The sequence below is a fragment of the Saimiri boliviensis genome, chromosome 14, assembly GCF_048565385.1.
Source record: "Saimiri boliviensis isolate mSaiBol1 chromosome 14, mSaiBol1.pri, whole genome shotgun sequence".
In the NCBI taxonomy this organism is placed as follows: domain Eukaryota; kingdom Metazoa; phylum Chordata; class Mammalia; order Primates; family Cebidae; genus Saimiri; species Saimiri boliviensis.
Window position 1 is genome coordinate 59317764 of NC_133462.1, and position 24611 is coordinate 59342374.

At 48.1% G+C, this 24611-nt stretch overlaps 1 protein-coding gene across 2 annotated transcripts in view; it reads left to right on the top strand.

Annotated features, from left to right (window-relative positions):
• MAPKAPK2 (MAPK activated protein kinase 2) overlaps nucleotides 1-23007 on the top strand; it is a 48209-nt gene extending 25202 nt beyond the window's left edge. The window contains exons 2-10 of one of the 2 annotated variants that reach the window (XM_039463440.2): nucleotides 16837-16976; nucleotides 17163-17227; nucleotides 17499-17578; nucleotides 18110-18236; nucleotides 19119-19194; nucleotides 19555-19679; nucleotides 20046-20131; nucleotides 20249-20329; nucleotides 21294-23007. In XM_039463440.2, the coding sequence (XP_039319374.1) occupies nucleotides 16837-16976; nucleotides 17163-17227; nucleotides 17499-17578; nucleotides 18110-18236; nucleotides 19119-19194; nucleotides 19555-19679; nucleotides 20046-20131; nucleotides 20249-20329; nucleotides 21294-21437 (924 nt within the window). In that variant the 3' untranslated portion in view covers nucleotides 21438-23007. Of the gene's footprint in view, nucleotides 1-16836; nucleotides 16977-17162; nucleotides 17228-17498; nucleotides 17579-18109; nucleotides 18237-19118; nucleotides 19195-19554; nucleotides 19680-20045; nucleotides 20132-20215; nucleotides 20330-21293 lie in introns of both variants that reach the window. The other variant, XM_039463439.2, reaches the window with a different exon arrangement.
• The last annotated feature ends 1604 nt before the right edge of the window (nucleotides 23008-24611 follow it).

A 24611-nucleotide genomic window follows, 5' to 3' on the forward strand; every position in this document is an offset into this window, starting at 1 on the left:
ACCCATCCCCCCAAGTTATGACAATGGAAAATGCCTTCAGACATTGCCACATGTTCCGTGGCGGGCAAATTAACCCATTTTGAGACCTATTCCCAAGGTGTGGAGCTTAGTCACTGAGAAAAAAATTTAAACATCATAGCTCTTCCTGAAACGTAATCACTGTTAGCTCTTTAGAGTATATACTTACAGATGATGCTCTTTCTATGGACAGTTCTCATTTTTCATGGTTCTAATCTGCATGAATTTCAGTTACTATGGTTTGGTTAAATAACATCAGTCCTCCAAGAACTCGTCTCAAATTTGAGTTGCCAAGATACATGTATTATGAATAACTGCACAGAGTACAAACTTTGCTGTTAGCTTCAGTCCACAGATCACTATGTACATAACAGATGTTTTTTATGGTCACTGACCAATCATGTTCTTTCTTTAACAGTCTTTTGGTGATTGATTACTGCGTGTTCACTTCACACGCAGACAGGAAAGTGTGTAATTGTGTTGCCTCCCTGTCTGGTGGGAAACTCATGTGACATTTTATAAAAATGGACAATTGATAGAGGGAATTGGCCAACAAAGATGAAATTTCAGCAAATAAACAAAATGTGGTAATTCTGGTAGTGAAATTCAAGCCAAATGTAATGGAATTATAGTTGAAATAGACCGTGGGAATGTGGACAGTGCCACTGCTCAGATGGCACACACAACCTGGGAAACTCAATGCAGGTGGCATGTCTACATAAACGGGCAAAGTGGTTTGATGAAAAGGATGAAGAGGGCCCAGAGGAGGGAACGCTGGGGAAAGAAACTTCACATTAAAGGCACCCTTGAAAGTGCAACACTGAAAGTGCAAAGGATAAAATGTTAGAAACGGAGCCAAACCTAGAAAAGAAGATGATGGTTTGCAAAGACATAGGAAAGATACTCATTTCATGTTGGCTGTTAAACAGGGAGAAGGCAGGTGCTGTTCAAATTACTCTGGATACATTTTTTTTTTTTTTTTACAAAGAAATAAAACACTCATTCTCAGCAACTCTGTTTTAAATTAGAGTATACAAAATAAATAGTTTTACTGTTTTCTCATTTTCTTCTTCATTTATAACTTGATAGAAAGAGAATTTTTAGTGTTTTGACAGAGCTTTTTAAATGTCAATGGAAAAACCACAATTTTCCTCCTTGATGATTAAGGTTACTTTACATGGTCATTTTTATGGTTCCACATTACTGTGCAAAGCAAGGGCTGCCTATATTTACTGCCTATGTTTGCAAGAGCTGCCTATATTTACACTCATGCATGTACACACACATGCTCTTTCTCTTTTTAAAACATTTTACAAAATGGGATCAGACTATATGTATCAAATTACAACTTGCTTTTTTCATGGAAGATTTTTTTTTTTTTTTTTTTTTTTTTTTTTTTTTTTTTTTTTTGAGACACTGTCTCTCTCTGTTGCCCAGGCAGTGGCACGATCTCAGCCCACTGCATCCTCTGCCTCAGAGTTCAAGTGATTCTCATGCCTCAGCCTCCCAAGTAGCTGAGACCACGGGTGTGCACCACCATGCCTAGCTAATTTTTGTATCTTTGCTATAGAAGGGGTTTCGTTATGCTGGCTAGGCTGGTCTCAAAGTCCTGACCTCAAAGTGATCCATCCACCTTGGCCTCCCAAGGTGCTGGGATTACAGGCGTGAGCCACTGCACCCAATAGAAGAATGTAGTTTTGAAGAAATTTTGATTTCAGTATGTCTTAATCTATCTCATTCTTTTTTTTTTTTTTTTTTGAGACAGGCCTCACTTTGTCTCCCACACTGGAGTGCAGTGGTGTGATCTCTGCTCACTGCAACTTCTGCCTCCCAGGCTCAAGTGATCCTCATGCCTCAGCCTCCCAAGTAGCTGCGCTACTGTCCTGTGCCACCACACCCAACTAGTTTTTTCTGCATTTTATTGTAGAGACATTGTTTCATCATGTTGTCAAGGTTGCTCTCAAACTTCTGGGCTCAAGTGATCCACCTGCCTCTCAAAGTGCTGGGATTACAGATGTGAATCACTGTGCCTGGCCCAGTTTTCTATTAATAGGTTTTTAGTTTATTTCCTTCTGCCCCTCTCAATTTGAAATAATGCTAAAGTGAATATTTTTGACTGATACTGTCGTAAACTCCATTTAATTGATGAGATCAATAGAGATTTAGAATGTGAAGTAACTGGTTAGGGTCAGGCAACTATTAAGCTTAAAGCTGGTGTTTGAACTTGGGGCAGTGTAATTTCAGAGCCCTTGCTCTTACTCACAATGCTTCATACGTTCTCTTCCCTGTTCTTAGAAGCAGCTTTTAACAACAACAACAAATAATAATGAAAGATCTTACTGAGGTAGGCACAATTCTATGTGCAGTTACGTTATTATTATTCACTAAATAACAACCTGTGAGTTAGATACTGTTATTGTCTCTGTATTACAGCAAAGGAAACCAGAGGTCTAAGAAAGTTAGGAAAGATGCTCAGGGTCCCACAGCTGGTTAATGGAGTAGCTGGGACTGCCCCCAGGTAGTGTGGCTTCAGAACCTTGGCTCTCTCTCATGTTGTAAGGATGTGACTTGAGAAAAGTCTCTTTCATCCTGTGCTGTTATAGATGGTTTTTTTTTTTTTTTTTTTTTTTGGTTAGTTTTGGTGTTTATTTTCTCCTGCTATAATCTTTTAAAAATCTACTACCTAGCACACACTGCCTCTCCATTGCTTTTTTAGGCGGTGTTACTTGGAAGTTTGATAAGCTTGCTGCCTACTCTGTCTTTAGTCAGCTTGTTGGTAAAATATAAATACTAGGCAAAGACAGCCTGGCGTGGTGGCTCACACCTGCTGTAATCCCAGCACTTTGGGAGGCTGAGGTGGGTGAATGATTTGAGGTCAGGAGTTTGAGACCAGCCTGGCCAACATGGCAAAACCCATCTGTACTAAAAATACAAAAATTAGCTGAGTGTGGTGGTGTGCACCTGTAGTCCCAGCTACTTGAGAGTCTGCGGCATGAGAACCTGGGAGGCGGAGGTTGCAGGCCGAGATCGCACCACTGCACTGTAGCTCAGCTTAGGATTTGAAATCAAAAGACAATCAAGACATTGTCTCAGCCTCCGAGAGGCACATGGTCTACAGTGAGAAGAGAAACAGTTTTATAAATCACACTGGTGAGTGCTGAAGTTGCAGTTTAGCAACAGTCTGTGGGCACAGAGAGGCAGAGGGGCTGACTCTGCCTGGAAGTGGTCAGAGGCTTCACAGAGGAGGTGACATTGCCATGGTTCTTGTAGGATGCACAAACCTGAAGTCATAACCAGGCCCAGCTTGTCTGAGGTTAGGAAGTGTGTTGTAGCTTAAATATAATGGATTTGTTTGGGAGGTGAGGGTAGCAATGATATGGGTAGGAGCTAGGGAAGAGTAAGTTAGGGAATTTGGATTTTGTTATGTTAGCCAGTGGAGATGTTTAAGGAAGAAAATGTCCTGCTCAGCTTTGCCTTCAGCATCTGACCTGGGATGTACTGGGATGGAGTAAATCTCCCTTCTAGAAACCAATTAGAAAGTACACAGGAGTAGGCTGTGCATGGTGGCTCCTGCCTGTAATCCCAGCAGTTTGGGAGGCCAAGGTGGACGGATCACTTGAGGTCAAGAGTTCGAGACCAGCCTAGCCAACATGGTGAAACCCCGCATCTACCAAAAAATAAAAAAAATTGCCAGGCATGGTGGTGCGTGCCTGTAGTCCCAGCTGCTCAGGAGGTTGAGGTGGGAGCATCACTTGAACCTCAGAGGCAGAGTTTGCAGTGAGATTGCGCCACTGCACTCCAGCCTCAGGGGCAGAATGAGACCCTGTCTCAAAAAGAGAAAGCGCACAAAAGAAAAGAGGGCTACAACCCAGTAAGCGACAGCAAGACTGGGAAAGGAAAGACGGTTTTGGGAGATCTTCCCAGAGACAAAATTGGACTGGGTCTGTGGATGAGGGAGGGAGAGAGGCTGAGGATGAGTACTCAAGATTTCTCTCTGTGAGCCTGGCTAGATGGTGATATCATTGCCATTTACTGAGATCCGGGAGCAAATTCAAGGGGGCAGTGAGTTCAGTTTGGTGCGTGTTCAGCAGCCTGTCCTAGATCCACTAAACAGCACTTTATTATTGGTTATTTGTAACAACTGCAAATATGATCTAAACGCTTTGTCATCTCACTGCCTCCTCCTTTGTCATCCCTAACGTCTGGCAGGAGACTGTGTTCATATACTTTATAGAGGTCCAGACCCCTTGTATCTGGCATTCCTTTGGTCTATAATTCAGTAAACTTGCTTAAAAGGAAATGAGACTAGCTTGCTGTGGCCTCATAGGGGACCCAGGCTAGCTTGTATGGTTTAGATTATGATTCGTTCTAGAGCTTATCCAGAGACAGATGTTAAGCAGTTTATCCTATTTGTCCCCCTCCCTTTAAACAAACAAAAGTGCCAGCTGGGTGCAGTGGCTCACGCCTGTAATCCCAGCACTTTGAGAGGCTGAGGCAGGCAGATCACCTGAGGTCAGGAGTTCAAAACCAGCCTGGTCAACATGGTAAAACCCCATCTCTACTACAAAAATAAAAATTAGCCAGGTGCGATGGCGGGCACCTGTAATCCCAGCTACTGAGGAGGCTAAGGTGGGAGAATCACTTGAACCTGGGAGGCAGAGGTTGCAGTGAGCCAAGATCATACCACTTCACTCCAGCCTGGGTAACAGACTGAAACTCCATCTCAAAAAAAAAAAAAAAAAAAAAATGCCCCCAGTTTTTTATATCTTCTTAGTCATCATAGTTTATTAACAGCTTTGTTTATATATTGCATCTTTTTCCTCTTGGCTTGACTGTGAACCTTGAAGCCCTGTGAATTTGGTCTAGGCCTGAAGCATTGTGGGCACTGGGTACCGAGAGAACGTGTGCTGCCAGAAAGCAGAACATCGCCCCTCCTCTCCCCTCCGCTCCTGAACCACTGCCAGCAGCAGTTCCGGAATCATCCCACACTTTCCTTCTGCATCCTGGGATGTAATTCTGGGTGATTGTAAGTTGTTTCATGGTCTGGCTTAGATTTGAGGCTTGAGAGAGAGAGAATGTATGTAAATGTTTAGCTTGTTCTAGTCTGTAGACCATTCTCCTTGATAGAAAAGATGGGAAATACTGGAGATGAACATTCCCTCATTCTCTGTCATTTTGTGTATTAGAGCCTCTGTCCCCATCATGGGGCCACTTCGTCCCTGGTTCTTCTTATGGCTTTGGATACAGCTTGAAGGCATGAGCCTAGTAGCTCTTGCATTTTCACAAGCTCTACTTGTTCTGTTTAGTGAGCCCAGACTACTCCCTTTGGGCCTGTCCTGACTTAATGGGCAGTTGCTCGTGTCTTTGCGCACATCCTTTACTATCTGAGCTCATCACTTCTCCCTGACATGTGGCTGCCTCCTGCTTTCTTCCTCAGGGGACTATTGTGTTTTAGATTATCAGAATGCACTTTTAGAGACTTGGACCATGTCTTTTCAAAATGTATTCCCTTTTAGGATTTCTGCCCATCATTCTCCTTGGTCTCAATATCTAAATATTTTTTTTTCTTTTTTGTTTTTTTTTGTTTGTAAGACAGGGTCTCACTCTGTCTCCCAGGCTGAAGTGCAGTGGTATGATCACGGCTCACTGCAGCCTTGACCTCCTGGGCTCAGTGATGCTCTTGTCTCAGCCTTCTGAGTAGCTGGGGCCACAGTCTTGTGCTGCCATGCCCGGCTAATTTTTTAAATTATTTGTAGAGACGGGGTCTTCCTGTGTTGCCCAGGCTGGTCTTGAACTCCTCCTCCTCCTTTTTATATCCTCTTAGTCATCAAGCTGTCCTCCCGCCTCAGCCTCCAAAGTTCTGGGATTTCAGTGTGATCCACGTGCCTGACCTAAATATTGGTTTTCTTGAAGTCTAGGCTAAGCAATTGTTTTTGTCTCTCTTTTTGTTTTCCTTCTCTCCTTTGAAGTCTGAATTGACGAGGTTACTTCCTCCCAGTGTGCTGTTCTTGTTATTATTGTTTTTACTAGAGGAAGTATTTTATTTTATTATTAACATAATTTACTAGATTTTTCTTCCTGGTCAGAATTAAGTTCAGGGTAATAGTTCCCTTCCTTGTATTTTCAGCTATGTGAGAGATGATGTAGAATGAGAATTTATTGGGTGCCCTGCCTATAGCAGAAGATGTGACCTCTCTCTCACAGGTGACCTTGTGTTTTTGTTAGCTGGCTTGAACTCACTCTTGTGTCTGGGTCATTTCTCTCACTATGTAGGAAAGAATGGTTCCTGTCTTCTCCCTAACCATGCAGCCCGCTGTATGTCATCACAACAATGATCAATTTTCTGGTTCCTTTTCCTTATCTCCTCAGCTGTCTCCAGTCTTAGGCATGTGGACTTATGTACCAGGTGGGGGATGTGTATTTGTGTGTGTGCGTTTGTGTGTGCGCGCACACTGCCCTATTGAATTATAGGATCATTCTCTTCCTCCACTTTCTCTCTCAATTCCCCTCCACCCCCGGTTAGAGCTGTTGACTCAGGTATACATTGCCGAGTCTCATTCTTCTCAGTTGGGATGACGAAGGTGAGATTGCGTTTGTTGCTTCAAAGTAAAATTTTAGATTTGTTTTGGCAGCGGCACGGGGTCATATGCACGGGGGCTGCTTAGGCCAGAGGCAGTGTTCCTGACCTCCTTCTGTCTTGATTTCTCTTGTTAGTTTGCCCATCTCTGTGGATTTTTAAAAGTAGATACTAGTAATACCTAGATACTGCTAAGAACATGATCTTTTTCTTCTTGCCACTTGGATCTTAGCTTAAAGCCAACTTGGAGCATTTAGGGTGTTTCCTTCCTACCACTGTCTGTCTTGTCTCCTAGGGAAAGATGCCTTATGTCTTGTTGTGCTGGTGTACAGTCCACCCATTTAATCAGTAAATATTTACTGTGACTCTTCTGTACTGGGCTCTGGCCTCGGGCCTGATGCGAATAGGGCAGGCCTGTGAACAGAGCAAAGACGGAATTACTTAGGAGGGGAGAGAGAGGCCAGCAGTAAACTAATAGCAGCTCAGGGTTTATTTGTTAAAGCCTCCCTTGTTGTGAATGAAAGAGACTGGAGGTTAGATCTGAATTGGGTCTGAGTCCTGGCTTTAGCACTTACTAGCCATGTAGCCTTGGGCAAATTATTAATACTAACTTGGGCCTTGGTTGCCACACCTATACGATGGAGTCAGCAATCGATCCTGTTCTGTAGGGCTGCTAGGAAGCTTAAATATGGCAATATTTTCTGTATGTAAAGTGCACCTGGCACATGATCGATGTGGTTTAAATGAAAATTCCTCTTTCTCTTTCAAAGTCATTTGCTGGAAGAAACAGAAATATCTCTGTCCCTGCCTTTCAGTTTCCTACCCAAGACTCCTGCATGGTTGACATCACGGCTGTGTGCAGTGTTCATGTCCATATAAGTCAGAAGTGGTTTGCAGCAGTGGTTTGGGGCTTTGGGGCCTCTGCTCACTTCTTATCAATTCTGCGAGTTATATCCTCTGGGAAGATGCCAGGCCTGGTCAAGTGTGGCCTCTGACCTAGAGTTATGCAAGGCCTCTCTCCTTCCTGTGGCCAATGTGAAATCTCTCATCTCTGTTCTCCTCCCTGTAGCAGGAAGGTTGGCCTACATTTAGGGCACATGTGTGTCATTGTCTCAGGCCAGGGTAAGGCCTGAAGCATACTGCACCTCAGAATCCAAACCCTTTCACATAATTTTTTTTAAAAAGTTCATGCAGATGATAAAGGTTCAAACAATACATAGAGATATCAAACAAAAAGAAAAAGAATACACACTTACCTCTAGGACCTATTCCACAGTAGTCAACACTGCTACCTTTTTAAAAAAAATTTTGGGGAAATTCCTCCAGAAAAAAATTAAAGCATCTACAATTTCATATATCCTCTCCTCTCTTCCATAAAAAAAAAAAATTGACAACAAAACTATTCAAATGGGATTATGCTATATATTTTGTTCAGTACTTTTTTGTTTTTGAAAATGTAAAAAATATGCAAAAGAAGAAAATGTTATCCATATTACTACCATTTATAATGAACCACTAATTAACTTTTTGGTGTGATTGCTTCTTGTCTTTATGAATATACTTTAAAAGCTACTTAAGTAAGGTGGAAGCAGTTCCATTGAAAAAATCAGGGTGTTAAAAAGATAAAGCCAAAGTATTATATCATCTGGGTCCTTATCTGCTTTCCCATTTAATAGCAACCTGCTCTCCCGGTTGCCGCATATAGGGGCTGCCTCATTCTTTTATGATGCTGCATGTTGTGTGGATTTGCTGTCATTTATCTTACCAGCCTTTTACTGTAGGCATTTAGGTTGTTACCAGTTTTTTGCCTTAAAATGATTTATGAATATAATTTGTAGGATGGTTTCCTGCTGGGTAAATACTGGGTCGAAGGTTTGACCATTTACAATTTAGATAGATACAGTATTCCTCCCCCAAAAATAATAGTTTATTTTCCTACCAACTGAGAATGTAAGAAAGTGCCTTTTCTCCCCAGATCTTTGCATGAGCCCAGGAGTTTTGTTTTGGTCAAATGTTAATTTTTTTTTGCCAGTCTGGTGAGTTATCACCATTGTTTTTATAAACGTTTCTGTTAGAGCTACACTGAGCATCTTCCATTCAGCCATCTGTGTTTCTTTTGCTTTGAACTGCCTGTTCTTCTTCTTTGGCCATTTTTATATTGGGTTGTTGATCTTCTGCAATTTGTCTGAGTTAAGTTAGCGTTTTATCCATCATGTGTTGCAAGTGTTTTAAAGATTTGTCATTTACAGTGCGATTTTTAGGCCTCTTGACTTTTTGCTGAGCCCCAGGCTTTTGTGACTGCCTGTGACCACTCTGCAGAGGGGGCCGACAGGGACGGTGGCCTGCACTGGAGCCAGGCCCCATCTTCTGGGCAGTGCCACATGGTGGTTTTAAGGCTTTTGGTACTGGGATTCCCCGTTGTAAGTTTTAGCTTCGTTTTGGATAGGGACTTTTCCCCATCATATTAACGAACATTAATAACAAATAGAGACTTGCTTTTGCCTCCCAACCAGATGTTTGGGAATGTGTGCGTCCATGTGAAGGGTCTGTGTGGCATCTTTATCTCATCAACATTCTAAGGCTTTTAAAATCTGTTGTTAGATTTATGTTTAGATCATAGTTCTGGGGGAGAACCACCAGTCAGTCCGCACTGAGCTTTGCCGAGGCTCTGAAAGGAGGACATCCTGTTTTCCCCTGTCAATGCAGAGGAAAGTCAGTAGTTCAGCCAAGATTGCTCTGCCTGCCACCTCTTACGCTTCCAAGCTGGAGTAGTTGAGAAGTGTGACATCTCGCTCCATCCTGTAAGCAGCTGTCTGTTAACTCTGAGAGATGAGAGGGATTCTCCCTTAAACCATTGCTGCTTCTGTGGCAGCATCTTCTTTCTTTGCTTTGCAGTGTAAATCACAGTGTATAATTAAAATGGTTTTCTTTGAACTTGTTTTTTACGTATGTTCTGCACGAAAATGTTAAGTCCCGTTGCAGTCACAGGCCTTATTTGTCATGTTTTCTACTGTACCCTTGGCATCCTCTAAACCAGTGTGTGGCACATGCTGGGCATTCTGAGCTTTCCCTGAGTGATCCATTCTGTGAGGATGGGATGCAGTGCTTGTGTGCCTCCCAAAGTGCTGGGATTATAGACTTGAGCCGCTGGGCTCAGCTCCAATGCTTTTATTGTTTTAATGTACAGATCCAAATAAATATTCATATAGCATTGAGTTTATAGTGTACATAAGGGTTTGTAACTTCCATTTAACATCAGACATATTCTGATATCTAAAGGAAGTACAAATTGGGATTTGTGATGCAAAAGAAAAAATAGGATAGTATTCTAGACAGTGACAGTAATGATGCCCGAGAATCTAGTAGCCACTCAAGAATCCACATTTCCCCATTAAACATTCATCCAAAACACCATTTTAGTAACTGTAGATGTGTAGCCGAACTCACTTTTAAATAAAACAACCTCTATTACTTATCTCTGGGCCTTAAGTTTGTGATACAGTTTGGATGTTTGTTTCTTCCAAATCTCACGTCAAAGTGCAGTCCCCAGTGTGGGAGGTGGGGTCTAGTGGGAGGTGTTTGGGCTGTGGGGGTGGATCCCTCATGAATGGCTTGGTGCTGTTCTCAAGATAGTGAGTTCTTAGGAGATCTTGTTGTTTAAAAGTGTGTGGCACCGGTCCCTGTTGCTCCTGCTCTTGCCATGTGACATGCTTGCTCCCTCTTTGCCTTCCACCGTGATTGTACGCTTCCTGAGGTCTCACTGAAAGCACATGCTAGTGCCACACTTGTAGTGTCTGCAGAACTGTGAGCCAGTTACATCTTTTGTTTATTAATTACCCAGTCTCAGGTATTTCTTAGTAGTTTGTTCACCATTTCTAGTAAAAGTAAATAACTCTTGAGATGTATATATTCTTAAAGATACATCTATGATTAGTACCTTAGGTTGAAATTCTCAAAGTAGAATTTTAACATCAAAGGATTTGCACTTTAAGGCATTTTCAGCCTCCATTTCTGGCTGTTGCTGTTGTGGACAGTCTTGGGCAGATTTTGCACTCTTTGCCTTACCGTGGGGTGGTGGGAAGGAGGCTTTAGGAGCAGCCACAGCAGGATTCAAATTCCAGCCCTGCCAGGGACAACTGGCCACAAGGTTATGAAGTAATGACTCAATGAGTTTTCTCATTTGTAAAACAGGATGTTTCTTCCAGGGTAGGAGTGAAGTCGGTGAGATGACCCATTTGAAGTGCAGTTGACTCTTGAACAATGTAAGGGTTAGGGGCACTGACCCCCGAGCAGTCAACAATTCACATAAAACTTTTGATTCTCCCAAAACTACTATTAAATAATAGTCTACTGTTGACCCAAAGCCTTACTGATTACGTAAATTGTTAATTAACACATATTTTGTCTGTTACATGTATTATATCTTTATTCTTAAAATGAAATAGGCTAAAGAAAATAAACATCATTAAGAAAATCACATTGAGTAGGCTGAGGAAGAGGAAGGGTTGGTCTTGTTGCTGCATGAGTAGCAGAAGTGGAAGAAAATCTAGGTACAAACGGATCCACACAGTTCAAATCTGAGTTGTTCAAGGGCCAACAGTACTTAGGAGCCACTTAGCACAGAGCACTGCCAGTGCCCCTTGGCCCGCAGCCTGCTCCAGCAGCACCTTGCTAAGAGGTTTCTGGGGCTCACCTGCAGCTCTGCCCTCCCGAGTCTGCTTTCCTTTACACCCTGTGGAGCCCCCGGCCAGCCATCCTCCAGGTGGTGCGGCAGAGGCACTGGTGGTCCAGGGACCGGAGTGGGTGGCCCTGGCCTGGAGACATGGTGGGTTAGTGCGTGATACACGTGGCTTTCCTCCTGACCCCCAGCTGCCTCCTGGGAGTGAAGAGGAGGTCTTGTTTGACAACACGCACCCCACACTGCACCACACACCCACAACACACTTGGTGCCAGAATCAGCCTTTCGCATCACTCTTGGCGCTGAATCAGTCTGTCTTGGGGAGGGATGTCTTCCTTCTCTCATTACATGTGCACCCCACCCTCAGCTGCCCAGCTTAGGTGGTGTAGTGAGGGAGTGCGCAGGGCTGGGATGCCACAGCCTGCTTTCCTCCTTGTGTCCCGGGGTCCCCCCTCTGCCTATGGCCCAGATCCATTAATAGTACCTTCATTGAAATGGGTGTAATGGAATCCCAGTTGCCCACCCCAGTGGGACTCCAGCACATGGTGAGTGGGGAGCAGAATAGTAATAGCAAACACGGATGTGGTACTTACTACATGCCAAGCACCATTCTTAGTTGTTTACATCATATACATCTATGAACTTGTCTAAAATAGCAACCCCATGAGGTAGGGGCTATTACTATCCTATTAATGGATAAGGGAACCAAGGCTCAAAGGGGTTGGAAACTTCCCCAAGTTCACACAGCTAGTGATCAGTGGGGCTTGTGAAGGGGGTCCCCTGAGGCCCTGGGGCCTGCTCCTTCCCAGGCTTGTCCTCCTGTCCGCCTTGCTGGTGAGTAGCACCCTAGGCCCTGGGTGCTGGCTGCTTTTCTTTCCTCTGGCCCAGCTAGGTTTCAAATGCTGACCACTCCTGAGTCTTTCCATGTGGCTCCACGATGGCAGACCCGTGAGAGGGGATGAGGGGAACCGTGCACACTCTGAATAGGGGGAGGGGTCCTGTCCTTCTTCCCCTCAGGTTCTGGCAGAGGCAGAGAGGCATGGGACTGTGTTTAGGCGGCTCCTACAGCTCCCTCACTGCCACTGTCCTAGAGCTTCCTCCCCAGGCAGTGGGCTCTGTAGCTTGGCCCCATGCCCCTGCCACAGTTGGCAAGGGGCCATGCCTGTTGGGTTGCAGCCAAGCACATGCAATTGTTAACCTTTTCTATAGTGTAAGAGAATTTCAGGCACAAACTGCGTGGGGCTGAGGTGAGTCACAATGTTGGACCGGGGCTTAGTTTGGGCTTAAAGTATTTCACAATTCCTCCAGGCATTCTTGACTAATGATCTGTGGCTTTTTCGTAGGAAGACCCTTCCTTCTTCTAGTCTCTGGTCCTCAGAGCTGTGTTCCAGGGCCTGTTGGCCTCCACTGCCTATGGCCATGGCCGTGCCCGAGGAGTGGGAGCCTTGGCTTCTGGATGGACCTGCCTCGCTCTGCTGGTGGCCTCTGGCAGTGCCCTAGGAGTCCTGCTTTCCTTCCTTGTCTCTTCCCTGGCTTGGAGCGCAGGCCACCTCCCCTGCTGTTCTTTTACTTAGCTGTGTACTCCAGATGAGTGCATTCTTGGTTTCCTCCCTCCAGGCTTTCTGCACTCCTCACTTGTCCACAAAGCCACCTGGGCGCTTCCGGGCTGTGTGCCCATGACGTCAGCCAGCCTGCCTGACCCATTTGATGGTCTTTCGTTGCTTGGGTTGATTTTTCTATCCAGTCAGGGATTTCTGATAAACATATGCCTGGCTGGATGTCAGTGACCAGCCTTCATGGGAAATTCTTGCTGTGTTTCTCTAAGAAATTAAAAATACTACCTTTTCCAATTTACTTCAGGTCAGAGAGGACAGCTCACCCTCACTCAGTCACTGGGGGAGAGAGTTTCGTAGGGAGAAGACACAACAGAATGAGGAGGTGGTGGCTCAGTAATTCCTAACCACTAAGTGAGGGAAGGAAGAGGGGAGGGAGTAAACAGAAATCAAATTAGATCTTGCCCATTGGAAATGCAGTTAGGTTGGGGAGATAAGGCATAAATATGCAAAATGGTAAGTTTTTAAAAAGTGAAAAGTACTCTATATAGAATTTTTGAAGCATCTTCAAGGATATTGTTTTATGAAGTTGAATCTAATATTATAGATGAGGAAACACTTTTCAGGAAGATAGATGGCCTTGCCTGACGCAAGCTAGGAAGTGCAGAACCAGGATTCAAAATGCTTATGATTCCAAAGCCCAGGTTCACCGTGCTACATCCATCCATCTCTTCTAATGGGAAGAGATTTTGTGCAAGTCTGGAAGTACGATGTGAACCCAGCCCTTCTTGCTGCAGATTCTGCTTTGCCTTGTGCCATGCACTCTTAATGTGTCTAGGGCAGAAAGCATGGAACTTGCAGTGGGCTCTGGGAGTTCAGGGGGTGTCAGGGAGCATGCATTTGGGTTTGGACCTTGGTGCATCCCACTTAGCACAGCTCTGGTTGGCAGATGTCCTGGTGGTGGTCACTGGGCTGAAGACAGAAACCCAGCCTACACTCTTGCTGGTAACTTGTGCTGGTTATATATACATGCTCCAGGCTCAACTCAGTGGTGACAGAGGGACCTCCCTCTACCGTGGCACTAATGGTACTGGTTGACAGTGATGAATGTCTTTCTGATAACAAAGCATTTTTAGGGGTATTATTTCATTAGGTGTTCATGATGTTTCTATAAGGGGGAGGCTAGGCAGATATCATCACTCCTAAATGCCTGTGGCATAGGCTCTGAAAGGTAGACCTCTCTGTGAGGCTGTGCAAGAAGAAATTGACAAATTTCAGACCGGGCCAAGTCTTCCCCAGTTGTAACTCTACAACCACGCATTGCCTCTGAGTACATTTGACAACTTGATTCTCCTCTGTGCTCCAGTTCCTATGTGCCTGTAGGGGGCGGTAGAGGTTCTTTCTGCTTAGCTGCTGTGGAAACCTTGTTCCTGAACCCTTGGGAATTTAGCACTCTTACAGCATGTAATCTCACTGGATTTTAAGCATTTTTCTGTGTCTCCCCTTATATCTTCTGACCCCCCACTAACCTAGGCTCTTCCAGATCAGGACTCCTCTATTTGGTTTTGACATTCAGTGCAATGCATGGCCCATAGTAGGAATTCAGAAAATGCTTGTTGGATTGAATTATATACAAAGGAAATTGGCCAGTGCCTTCTCCTGCTCCTCTTAGAGCATGTGAAAGTAAACTTTTTTCCTGGTACATCCAAATGTATGAAGTTGAAGGATGGGTGAAGTGGTTCATGCCTCTAATTCCAGCACTTTGGGAGGCCAGGGTGGGATATCACTTGAGACCAGGAGTTGGAGACCAGCCTGGCCAACATGGTGAAACCCTGTCTGCTAAAAATACCAAAAAATTAGCCAGACGTGGTGGCTCACATCTGTAATCCCAGCTACTCCGGAGGCTGAGGTGGGAGAATCGCTTGAACCTGGGAGGGGGAGGTTGCAGTGAGCCAAGATTGTGCCACTGCACTACAGCCTAGGCAACAGAGCGAGATACTGGTCTCAAAAACAAAAAACCGGAATGAAGTTGAAAGTGGCAGAACTCAAGACCCATGCGGTGTCCTCAGATGGCCACAAGGTGGCAGTGTGACCTCACAGGAACCTTGACTCCTGCAACTATTGGCTCCAGCCAACCATGACTCCATGGGAGAGACCCAGTTATCTTGTCATTGATTCCCTCTAGACACCTGATGGGGAATGGCCTCTGCAAAGTCAGTCTGAGAAGTCTTGGCTTCCAGCCTCCTCTAAAAGCTGAGTGGTATGGTGGAAAGACTTGGTCTTTGGAGTCTACCAGGCCTGGATTCCAGCCTTGGCTCTGCCTTTTCTCAGAAATGTAGCCTTGGGCATGCTACTTTCCTGAGCTTCAGCTTCCTCATCCTGTAAAATGTCAAATGTTGTACAGTTAGGAAAAGCCTAGCACATCATGGGCCATAGCATAAATGTATGCCAGCCTTACTGTTGGAAATGCTTGTTTGCCCTTCCCTGCCGTCTGCCATCTTCATCTTGGCCATCTGATCTTATCTGCAAACTTCAGGCACTTTGCAGCAGGTTTTTGGCCCTCCCTGCTGTATCATCCCAGCTCCACTCCATCTCAGTCAGTCAGCACCTGCTTCTCACGTTTCCCCCAGCCTGGATGCCTTCCCTCTGCCTGTCCGTTTTCTTCCCAGCCTTTCTCCTGGACACCCTAGCCCTCTGCTTGTCCAAAGCAGCTGGAGTGTGGTCTGCATCTTGACTTCCCATGAAGACGCTAGATCTGTGAGTGTCCTTGTCTTAATTATTCTGGCACCTGTGCTTGCACTTAGCAGACCATCGGTGATAAAAATGACAGCCATTAGTGAGCACATGTCAGGCACTCTGTGAGATGCTTTGTGGAAATATTCATTTAATCCTTACAACAAATCTGTGAAACATAAGCCATTATCCCCACTTTACAAAGGAAGCATAGATCAGGATGCTTTTGGCCCCAAGCAATAAAAATTTTCATGAAAAGCAGCTTAAACAGTAAGAAAAGTTTATTATCTTGTCAGAAAGAAGTCATGAGATATCCTTGGTGATGTCAGCAAGGATCCAGGTGGTTGCCATCTCTCCTGGTGGCCGTCCTCAGTGCATTGGTTTATCCTCTCAGGCCCCCTTACTGGTCATGATGTGCTTGTCACGGCCCCAGGTGCCATATACAGGAGAGATTATGTAGGTTTCCTGTGCTCCCTTTAAGAAGCCTGTTAGCAGATTTCTTACAAAGATCTTGGGTCAGTTGGGTTGTAGGATTGTTCCCAAGCGAGTCACTAGCAAAGGGATTGGAATTAATGAGACTGGCTTAGACAAGTCAAGATTGAACTCCTGAGGCTGGTGAGGAGCCTCCTTTAATACCTCCAGCAAACTGGTCCAGGGAGAAGAAGGGGCATCAGTGAGGCTCTGCGAGTTAAGTAACTTGCTCAAGCTTGCCGATCCAGTAATAACTGGATTCAGACCAGTATCTGGCTGACTTCCAAGGCCATCTGTTGCTTGGTTGAAGTCAGCCACAGAGGTAGAGAGAACATCGCTCTGGATTTGGTGTGCTGGGTCTGAGTAATTGTGGAGGTACCTTTTCCTATGGACTTTGGAGTCTCTCCTCGCTCTAGCCCCCTTTCCAATGCTGTCTTGGTTTTTCTCAGTCTGCCTTTCTCCCCGTAACCCCTTCACCCCCTGCTTCCCAGTACCTGACTGCTGCTTGCCTTCTGGAGTAGAAGTCATGGCCTAAGCTGAAGATAGGCCCTAAGCTGGACTGAATGGTCCAAGGGCTGATCTCAGTGTAGTTGTCAAGGCTCCAAGAGGGTCATGGTGAGATTTCATATAGAGCAGATAAGGAGCTGCAGAGGCCTCAGGAAATGTGCCAGGGGGCTGGTAGGGAGGGGCCCGCGGGAGTGGGGGCTTTGTGGTGTGTCGGTGGTGATGCCAGGGCATGCGGGCCAGGGGCTTAGAGCAGGCCCACGTGAGAGCGCAGTTCCTCAGGAAGTCGTTTGGCCTGCAGATGCTTCAGGACTGCCCCAAGGCCCGCAGGGAGGTGGAGCTGCACTGGCGGGCCTCCCAGTGCCCGCACATCGTGAGGATCGTGGATGTCTATGAGAATCTGTATGCAGGGAGGAAGTGCCTGCTGATTGTCATGGAATGGTAAGCAGCCACTGTTCTGGTCCCTGCCCAGCCTGTCCCCACTCCCCACCCAGGTGCCTTGCCTTCTGAGGACAGCCCAGGCATGGGCCTGAAACCTGGAATGTCACCACTTGATTTCTTTTGGGGGCAGTGGAGAGTGGCGGTAGGATGCAGCATTCTCCGGGTCTCACTCTGGCTTTGTTTCAGTTTGGACGGCGGAGAACTCTTTAGCCGAATCCAGGACCGAGGAGACCAGGCCTTCACAGAAAGAGGTAGAAACGATCTGCTGCGGGAACAGGTGCAGGCAGGCAGGGCAGTGGAGGTCTGAAGGGGGAATGGTGCAGAGGCTGATACCCCCTCCAGCATGTTGCAGAGGGTGCCTCAGCTGACCAGGGCAGCTCCTGGTGGCTTTGTTCCTGGGGTGGGTGGTGGCTGTGGGGAGCCTCAGGCTGCACAGAGGTGGGACTGGTGCACTGGGCGTTCAAGTCGAATGACGTGTCTTCATGACTTTCTTTCCCACTCCCCCTTCCCTCCCCTCTACAGAAGCATCCGAAATCATGAAGAGCATTGGTGAGGCCATCCAGTATCTGCACTCAATCAACATTGCCCATCGGGATGTCAAGGTGCCAGCAGTTCATAGCCCTGAGCCTGAGTACTGTGGGAGCAGCAGGGGGGCTGTGCCACCCCAGGGATGGTTGCCAGGCCACCCTGCATCTTTGCCGCCTGGTTCCTGAGCATACCATTCTCTGCCCTCTGTGTCCATGGGCAAACCCATGAACCCAGCAGTGAAACATTCTCTGGCCACACTCAGCCCTGTGGTTCTCCTCAGGCAGAATCTCACATACACACTCTTGGTTTCTCTGTCCCTGTGGTGTTTACTGCAGGTTCTGTGTGTCAGTCTCTCATCTCCAGGTACTCTGGAAACCCTGCGGAGGCAGACACCTGCCCATAGAGACTGTCGCTCCTCGTGGTGGGCAGCACATGGGCCGGGCAGACACCCATAGAGAGCTGCCGCTCCTTGTGGTGGCCAGTGCCTGGGATAGGCAAATGGTTGCTGGATGAACAGAGGAAGGGAGGAACCAGGGCCCGTTTGGTTTCTGACAGCACCTCCCAGGTCCAATAGGGTTGCTATTTTTCTGTCTCTCTTTCTGTAGCCTGAGAATCTCTTATACACCTCCAAAAGGCCCAACGCCATCCTGAAACTCACAGACTTTGGCTTTGCCAAGGAAACCACCAGCCACAACTCTTTGACCACTCCTTGTTATACGCCATACTATGTGGGTAAGTCCACAGGGGGCCCAGGGACCTAGGCTTTTCCCAGAAGTTTTCTCAGCCCCCTCCCCTTGGTTGTGTGGGGGGCCGCAGAGCCTAGGAGAGTTGTGTCTGTATGGCCCCTTCTGGTGCTGGTTCTGCTGGGACCTGCTGAGAAGCAGGGCTTGTTAGAGCGAAACTACAGTGGAGGAAGTGTAGGGAAGGCTCTGCCGGGAGCTTTCTGAGAAGAACCATGGTTTCCATCAGATTCTCAGTGGCATCTGGGACCCAGATCTTGTTCTGGGCTCATTGGCATGGAAGAAGCTATCAAAGCATGTCCAGAGTGTCTGTCAAATTAAATGGATGGTATGAGACTAAAATTGGTTCAGGATTTTTACAATTTTTTTTTTTTTTTTTTGAGACGGAGTTTCACTCTTGCTACCCAGGCTGGAGTGCAATGGAGCGGTCTCGGCTCACCGCAACCTCCGCCTCCTGGGTTCAGGCAATTCTCCTGCCTCAGCCTCCTGAGTAGCTGGGATTACAGGCACGCACCACCATGCCCAGCTAATTTTTGTATTTTCAGTAGAGACGGGGTTTCACCATGTTGACCAGGATGGTCTCGATCTCTTGACCTCGTGATCCACCCACCTTGGCCTCCCAAAGTGCTAGGATTACAGGCTTGAGCCACCGCGCCTGGCCTACAATCTTAAGATCCTAGTTCCACGGTTCCTCATGGCGAAGCATGTCTGTTCCAGTCCTGGGTCTGGGCTTCGGCTCTTCCTCCTGTGCCCCAGCTGCTGCCACCTCATGACAGGCTGAAAGGCTGGGAGGGGGAGCATCTTTCATAGAGAAACTGAGTGGATTGCAGGGTTCTGAGGGCTGGGCCCACCCATGTTGACCTTTGATTTACAGCTCCAGAAGTGCTGGGCCCCGAGAAGTATGACAAGTCCTGTGACATGTGGTCCCTGGGTGTCATCATGTACATCCTGTGAGTGTGCTGGGGAGGGGACTGGGTGGGGCTGGAAGTCAGGGCAGGCTGTACCTCTCCAGGTCAAGAGGAAGAGGCAGATGTTAGCATTCCCCTTTGGACAGGCGAGTCCCCTGCGAGCCCCTTCTCTCAGTTCCCTTAGCTAAGTGGCATTGTAAACCAGCTCATGGGTGCCTTAGATACTTGCTATGCTGGATTCCTGGGCCCCGTCTTTGACTTTGTACGTTATGCCTGTTCAGTTAGCCCCGATTTCTTTGTGACCTTTACGAGGAGAAGAGCCTGTTTCTCATTCCGTTCCTGGTGCAGGGTCCCTAAGTAACAGCTGCTTGGTCTCCCACTTCCTTCCTCTTGTTGATGCAGGCTGTGTGGGTATCCCCCCTTCTACTCCAACCATGGCCTTGCCATCTCTCCTGGCATGAAGACTCGCATCCGAATGGGCCAGTATGAATTTCCCAACCCAGAATGGTCAGAAGTATCAGAGGAAGGTAAGAACCCAGGCTTTCAGGACAAGGGGAAGAGCGAGCGTGCGTGTGTGTGTGTGTGTGTGTGTGTGTGTGTGTGTGTGTGTGTGTCTCACGTGTGAGCCTCCATCTTATGTGGTGTAACTGTAGGTTAGCACCTGCACCCACACCTGCAGGGTGCATTTTGTCTGTGTGGAGGGCTGGAGGCAAGGCCGAGGCTGGGGGTCCATGCAGGGCCTGTAAGTGGTACAGCCATAACAGTCCTTGGGAGAGTTCCTTGGGCAGTCTGCCTCCATGCCACCTCTCTTTGAACCCCATGAAAACTGGGAGAAGAAGCAGACCAGGGAGAGTGGCCCCTGAGCTGTCCCTGCCCCCTGTCCCACCCCACAGTGAAGATGCTCATTCGGAACCTGCTGAAAACAGAGCCCACCCAGAGAATGACCATCACCGAGTTTATGAACCATCCCTGGATCATGGTAAGCTCGGCAGGCTGGGGAGCCTTGGGTCCCATGGGACTGTTCCGCAGGACAGGGTCTTAGCCAGGACTCTGCCCACCCCAGGCTTTGATTCGGACCCCTTTCGTCTCTTCTCAGCAATCAACGAAGGTCCCTCAAACCCCACTGCACACCAGCCGGGTCCTGAAGGAGGACAAGGAGCGGTGGGAGGATGTCAAGGTGAGGGGCACCACTGGACGAGAGGGGATCCAGGCAGGGTGGGTAGGTTGCGGGGAGTGCCCAGGTGTGAGGCGTGGCGCTGGCAGAGGAGAGCTTGATTCTGCATCTCTCACCCCAGGGGTGTCTTCATTACAAGAAGAACAGCAGCTGGGCCGCTTGGCTGATCAGGTTGTGAGCAGAGGATTCTGTTCCTGCCCAAACTCTACCAGAGCTGTTTCTTTTCTTTCTTTTGAAATGGAGTCTTGCTCTGTCACCCAGGCTGGAGTGTGATGGCACCATCTCTGCTCACTACAGTCTCCACCTCCTGGGTTCAAGCGGTTCCTCTGTCTCAGCCTCTCAAGTGGCTGGGATTACAGGCGTCCACCACCACACCCAGCTGACTTTTTGTATTTTTAGTAGAGATGGGGTTTCACCACATTGGCCAGGCTGGTCTTAAACTGCTGACCTCAAGTGATCCACTAGCCTTGGCCTCCCAAAGTGCTAGGATTACAGGCATGAGCCACCACACCTGGCCACTGCCAGGGCTGTTTCTTTGAATCCCTTTACTCCCTGGGTCTCTAATGGGACCTTAAAGACCATCAGATATAATCTAATTTTGCAGAAGAAAAACTGAGGCCCAGAGGCAGGGGCCTCAAGGTCATGCAGCTGGTAACCAGTTGGGGCAGACCAGATCCAGGTTTCCTGACTCCTGGTCCAGGGCTCTTCCAGCTTTCCTGCTGGGTCACTGGGGGGCTCTGAGGGAAGAGCAGCAGTTCCATAGCCAGGCTCTCTGCTGCCCAGCACTGGGGTGAGGCTGCCGTCGGCAGCACGGACCACTAACCAGCCCATCTTCTCTCTCTGCTCCCACTCCCGCTGCCCTCACCCTGCCCTCGTTGTGTCTCTGCCTCTCATGTCTCTCTCCTGCCATCTCTCCTTCCTGTCTTCTGGCTCTCTCTGTACCTTTCTGGTGCTGCTGTGGCTCCAGGAGGAGATGACCAGTGCCTTGGCCACAATGCGCGTTGACTATGAACAGATCAAGATAAAAAAGATTGAAGATGCGTCCAACCCTCTGCTGCTGAAGAGGCGGAAGAAAGCTCGGGCCCTGGAGGCCGCGGCCCTGGCCCACTGAGCCACCGCGTCCCTCCTGCCCGCGGGAGGACAAGCAATAACTCTCTACAGGAATATATTTTTTAAACGAAGACGCAGAACTGTCCACATTCGCCTCCTCTCCTCCTCAGCTGCATGGAGCCTGGAACTGCATCAGTGGCTGAATTCTGCCTTGGTTCTGGCCACCCCAGAGTGAGAGGCTGGGAGGCTGGGAGGCCGTGGAGGGAAGTGAGCAAGGTGCTCCTGGACCTGTGCTCGTTTTGCGATTCTGTCAGTGATCTGACGTAGAGTTTTTATGAAACCTCTTTTGTCATCCTGCCCCACTCCTCCTCTTCACCGGACGCCTTCCTCTCTGGCTACTGCAAACGCTTGTGGTTTGTTAGAGGGTATTTGTGGAAACTGTCATAGGGATTGTCCCTGTGTTGTCCCATCTGCCCTCCCTGTTTCCCCACAACAGCCTGGGGTCGTCCCCGCCGGCTCAGGCGTTCTGGGAGCTAACGGCCATCTTGGAGGAGGATGCCATGCCCTCCTCTCTTGGAGCCCTCAGATATTTCCAGTGTGCCAGACAAATAGGAGTGTGTGTGTGTGTGTGTGTGTGTGTGTGTGTGCGCGCGTGCACACGTGTGTACGAGTGCGCAGATCTGTGCCTGGAATCGTGTATTTGAGGGGCCAGGGGCAGGCAGGGCTGCAGAGGGAGATGGCCCTGCTGGGGTTTAGGAACCTTCTCCCTTCTTGGATCTGCCCTGCCCATACTGAGCCTGCCACAGTGCCTGGGAAGCCCATCCAGATTCTGAAGCAGGCTTTCGGTGGCCTGTCTCTGTTAGCTGGGTTCTGGGAGGCAGAGAGGAGTGACCGGGCACTGGTACAGTGATCAGGAAGACTGGACCCCCAGCCCCCAGGGCCCCCTTCCCCCCACTTAGTGCTGGTCCTAGGTCTTCTGTGGCGCTCATCTACTGAATGACCTCTCTACTTCCCCTTCTTCCCATTATTAATCCATTTTTGTTTCTTTTCCTTAAAGTTCTAGCCATTTCTCCATGGGCCGCCTCTCAGCTCATGTGGGCGAGCCTGGGCAGCTTCTGTTGACAAAGCTTTTGCATTTCCTGTGTCTCCCCTGGTTCTGGGGCATCAGCCAGCTACCTTGTGGGCAAAGGCAGGGCTACTTTGAGGTCTTTCCTCAAATTTCCATTGTGTGGCCTGGTGGGCGGGGGGGAGTCTTTGCACCAAAGATGTCCCGACTTTGCTCCCTTGCCCATCAGCCATTTGCCATCACCCCAAACAACTCAGCTTCGGGGCTGGTGAGAGGAGGGGCCTTCCCCAGCACAGATGAGGAGCAACTGGGGATAGGCTCCCTGTGCCATAGCCCCCCACTCCCCCTTCCCTTGGAGGGAGAGGTGGCAGGAAGACTTCACCTTTCCTCTCCCTCAGGGGCAGGTGGTGGAGGGGCGTCCAGGGTCGTCTTTGTGCATGGGGGAAGGCGCTGGGTACCTGCAGCGCCTCCCTCGTCTCAGATGGTGTGTCCAGCACTCGATTGTTGTAAACTGTTGTTTTGTATGAGCAAAACTGTCTTTACTAAACAGATTTAATAGTTGAAAGTTTTTTTTTTCCTCTTTCTTTCTGGGGCTCAGGCCCTAGCTCCCACTGCCTCTATGTGCAGAGGGGTTTTGTGGTGGTGGGGAGGGTGGACTGGGGGCCTTAGGAGAGGAGGGGCGGGCCTCCTGGGTGAGCAGGAGTCAGCACCTCCTTGTTGAGGACGTGGGCAGGATGTGTGTAGGGCATCCTCAGCAGGACAGGGAGGCTGCAAGCGTTTCAGCCCGTCTTTTACCAAATTCAGAATCAGGAACCAAGCTCTTTTTGGCATATGATTCTGTAACCTACATAGCCACCACCAGGTGCTGGCATCTTTAGCCTGCAAAAGCCAGCTGGTATAGGGTCCAGGGAAGAAGGGATGGTGGTGAATTGGTTGAAATCCTGGCAAAGAGACCAGGGGAGCAGGTTAGTGTAGTACCTGCACGCTCCAGGAGGCGGTGATAGGCATCATACGGAAACCAAATGCTCCACCTCAGAGCTGGAAGAGACCTCAGGGTTCCTGTGGCCCATTCTCAGTGCACAGAGGAGAAGACTGAGGCCCAGAACTGGGGCCATGTGATCAGCTGACCTGCAGCAGAGCCTGAAGTAGAAACTGGGCTGCCTGCCCCATTGCACTCCATCCGCGTCAGGTGGAGAAATAGCACACTCTCCACTGTGTCAGCCACATTTTCTTATGTTACCCTCAGAGCTGCCAGGGAGAGTCTGTGTAGGGTGGCTGCTGATTTCTGTTTTATGTGTGAGGAAAGTAACTGAGAGGGCGGGATAATGTGCTAGGGGGTCACGCAGCTGCATGGTGGGGTTGGAACTCAGATCCCTCTCCCTGCTGGAGGAGAGACTTGCTTGTCACCTCTGCCGCAAGAAGAACTATGTCGTCATCCTCAGCTCATGAGGACAGCAGGCCCTGGACCTCCCCTCTATGACAGTGGGTTGCTGAGTTTGGTTACCGCCTTGAGATTCTACTCGTCACTCTAAAATCACTGCTCAAAACAAACCAGCATGAGGTTTTGCTTTCAGAGAAATCCACTCACTTTGTCTGCGCTTATGAAGGTGTTAAAAGCAATGAGAACTCGAGAAGGAGGAATGAGGGGTAGTAGGAGGGAGTCAGGGAGAGAAGGAAAGGAGTTTGTCAGAGCTCTGCTGTCTTAAGAAGCTGTGTTAGTTTCCTGTTGACAAAGCCTCTACCATATAAATCTTAATGGCCTAAACAACACAAATTTATGATGTTCCTGTTCTGTAGGTCAGGAGTGGGATGGGGTCTTACTAGGCCGGCAGGAGTCCAGGTCTCAGCAGGGATGCATTCCTCTTTTGGAGGCTTGTTTCTTTGCCTTTTCCAGTTCCGGAGGTTTCCTGCATTCCTTGGCTTGTGGCCCCCTTTCTCCATCTTCAACCAGGAACCTCACATACTTCTGATCCTTCTGTGGTCACATCTCTCTGACCCAGCTGGTGTGATAAGATTGAGCCCACCCAGATAAGCCAGGATAATCACCTCATTGCAAGGTTCTTAACCATAATCCCATCTGCAAAGTCCCCTTTGCCGTGTAAGGGAACATATGCACAGTCTAGGGACCAGGACACAGGCATCACTGGGGGCCAGGATTCTGTCACAGAG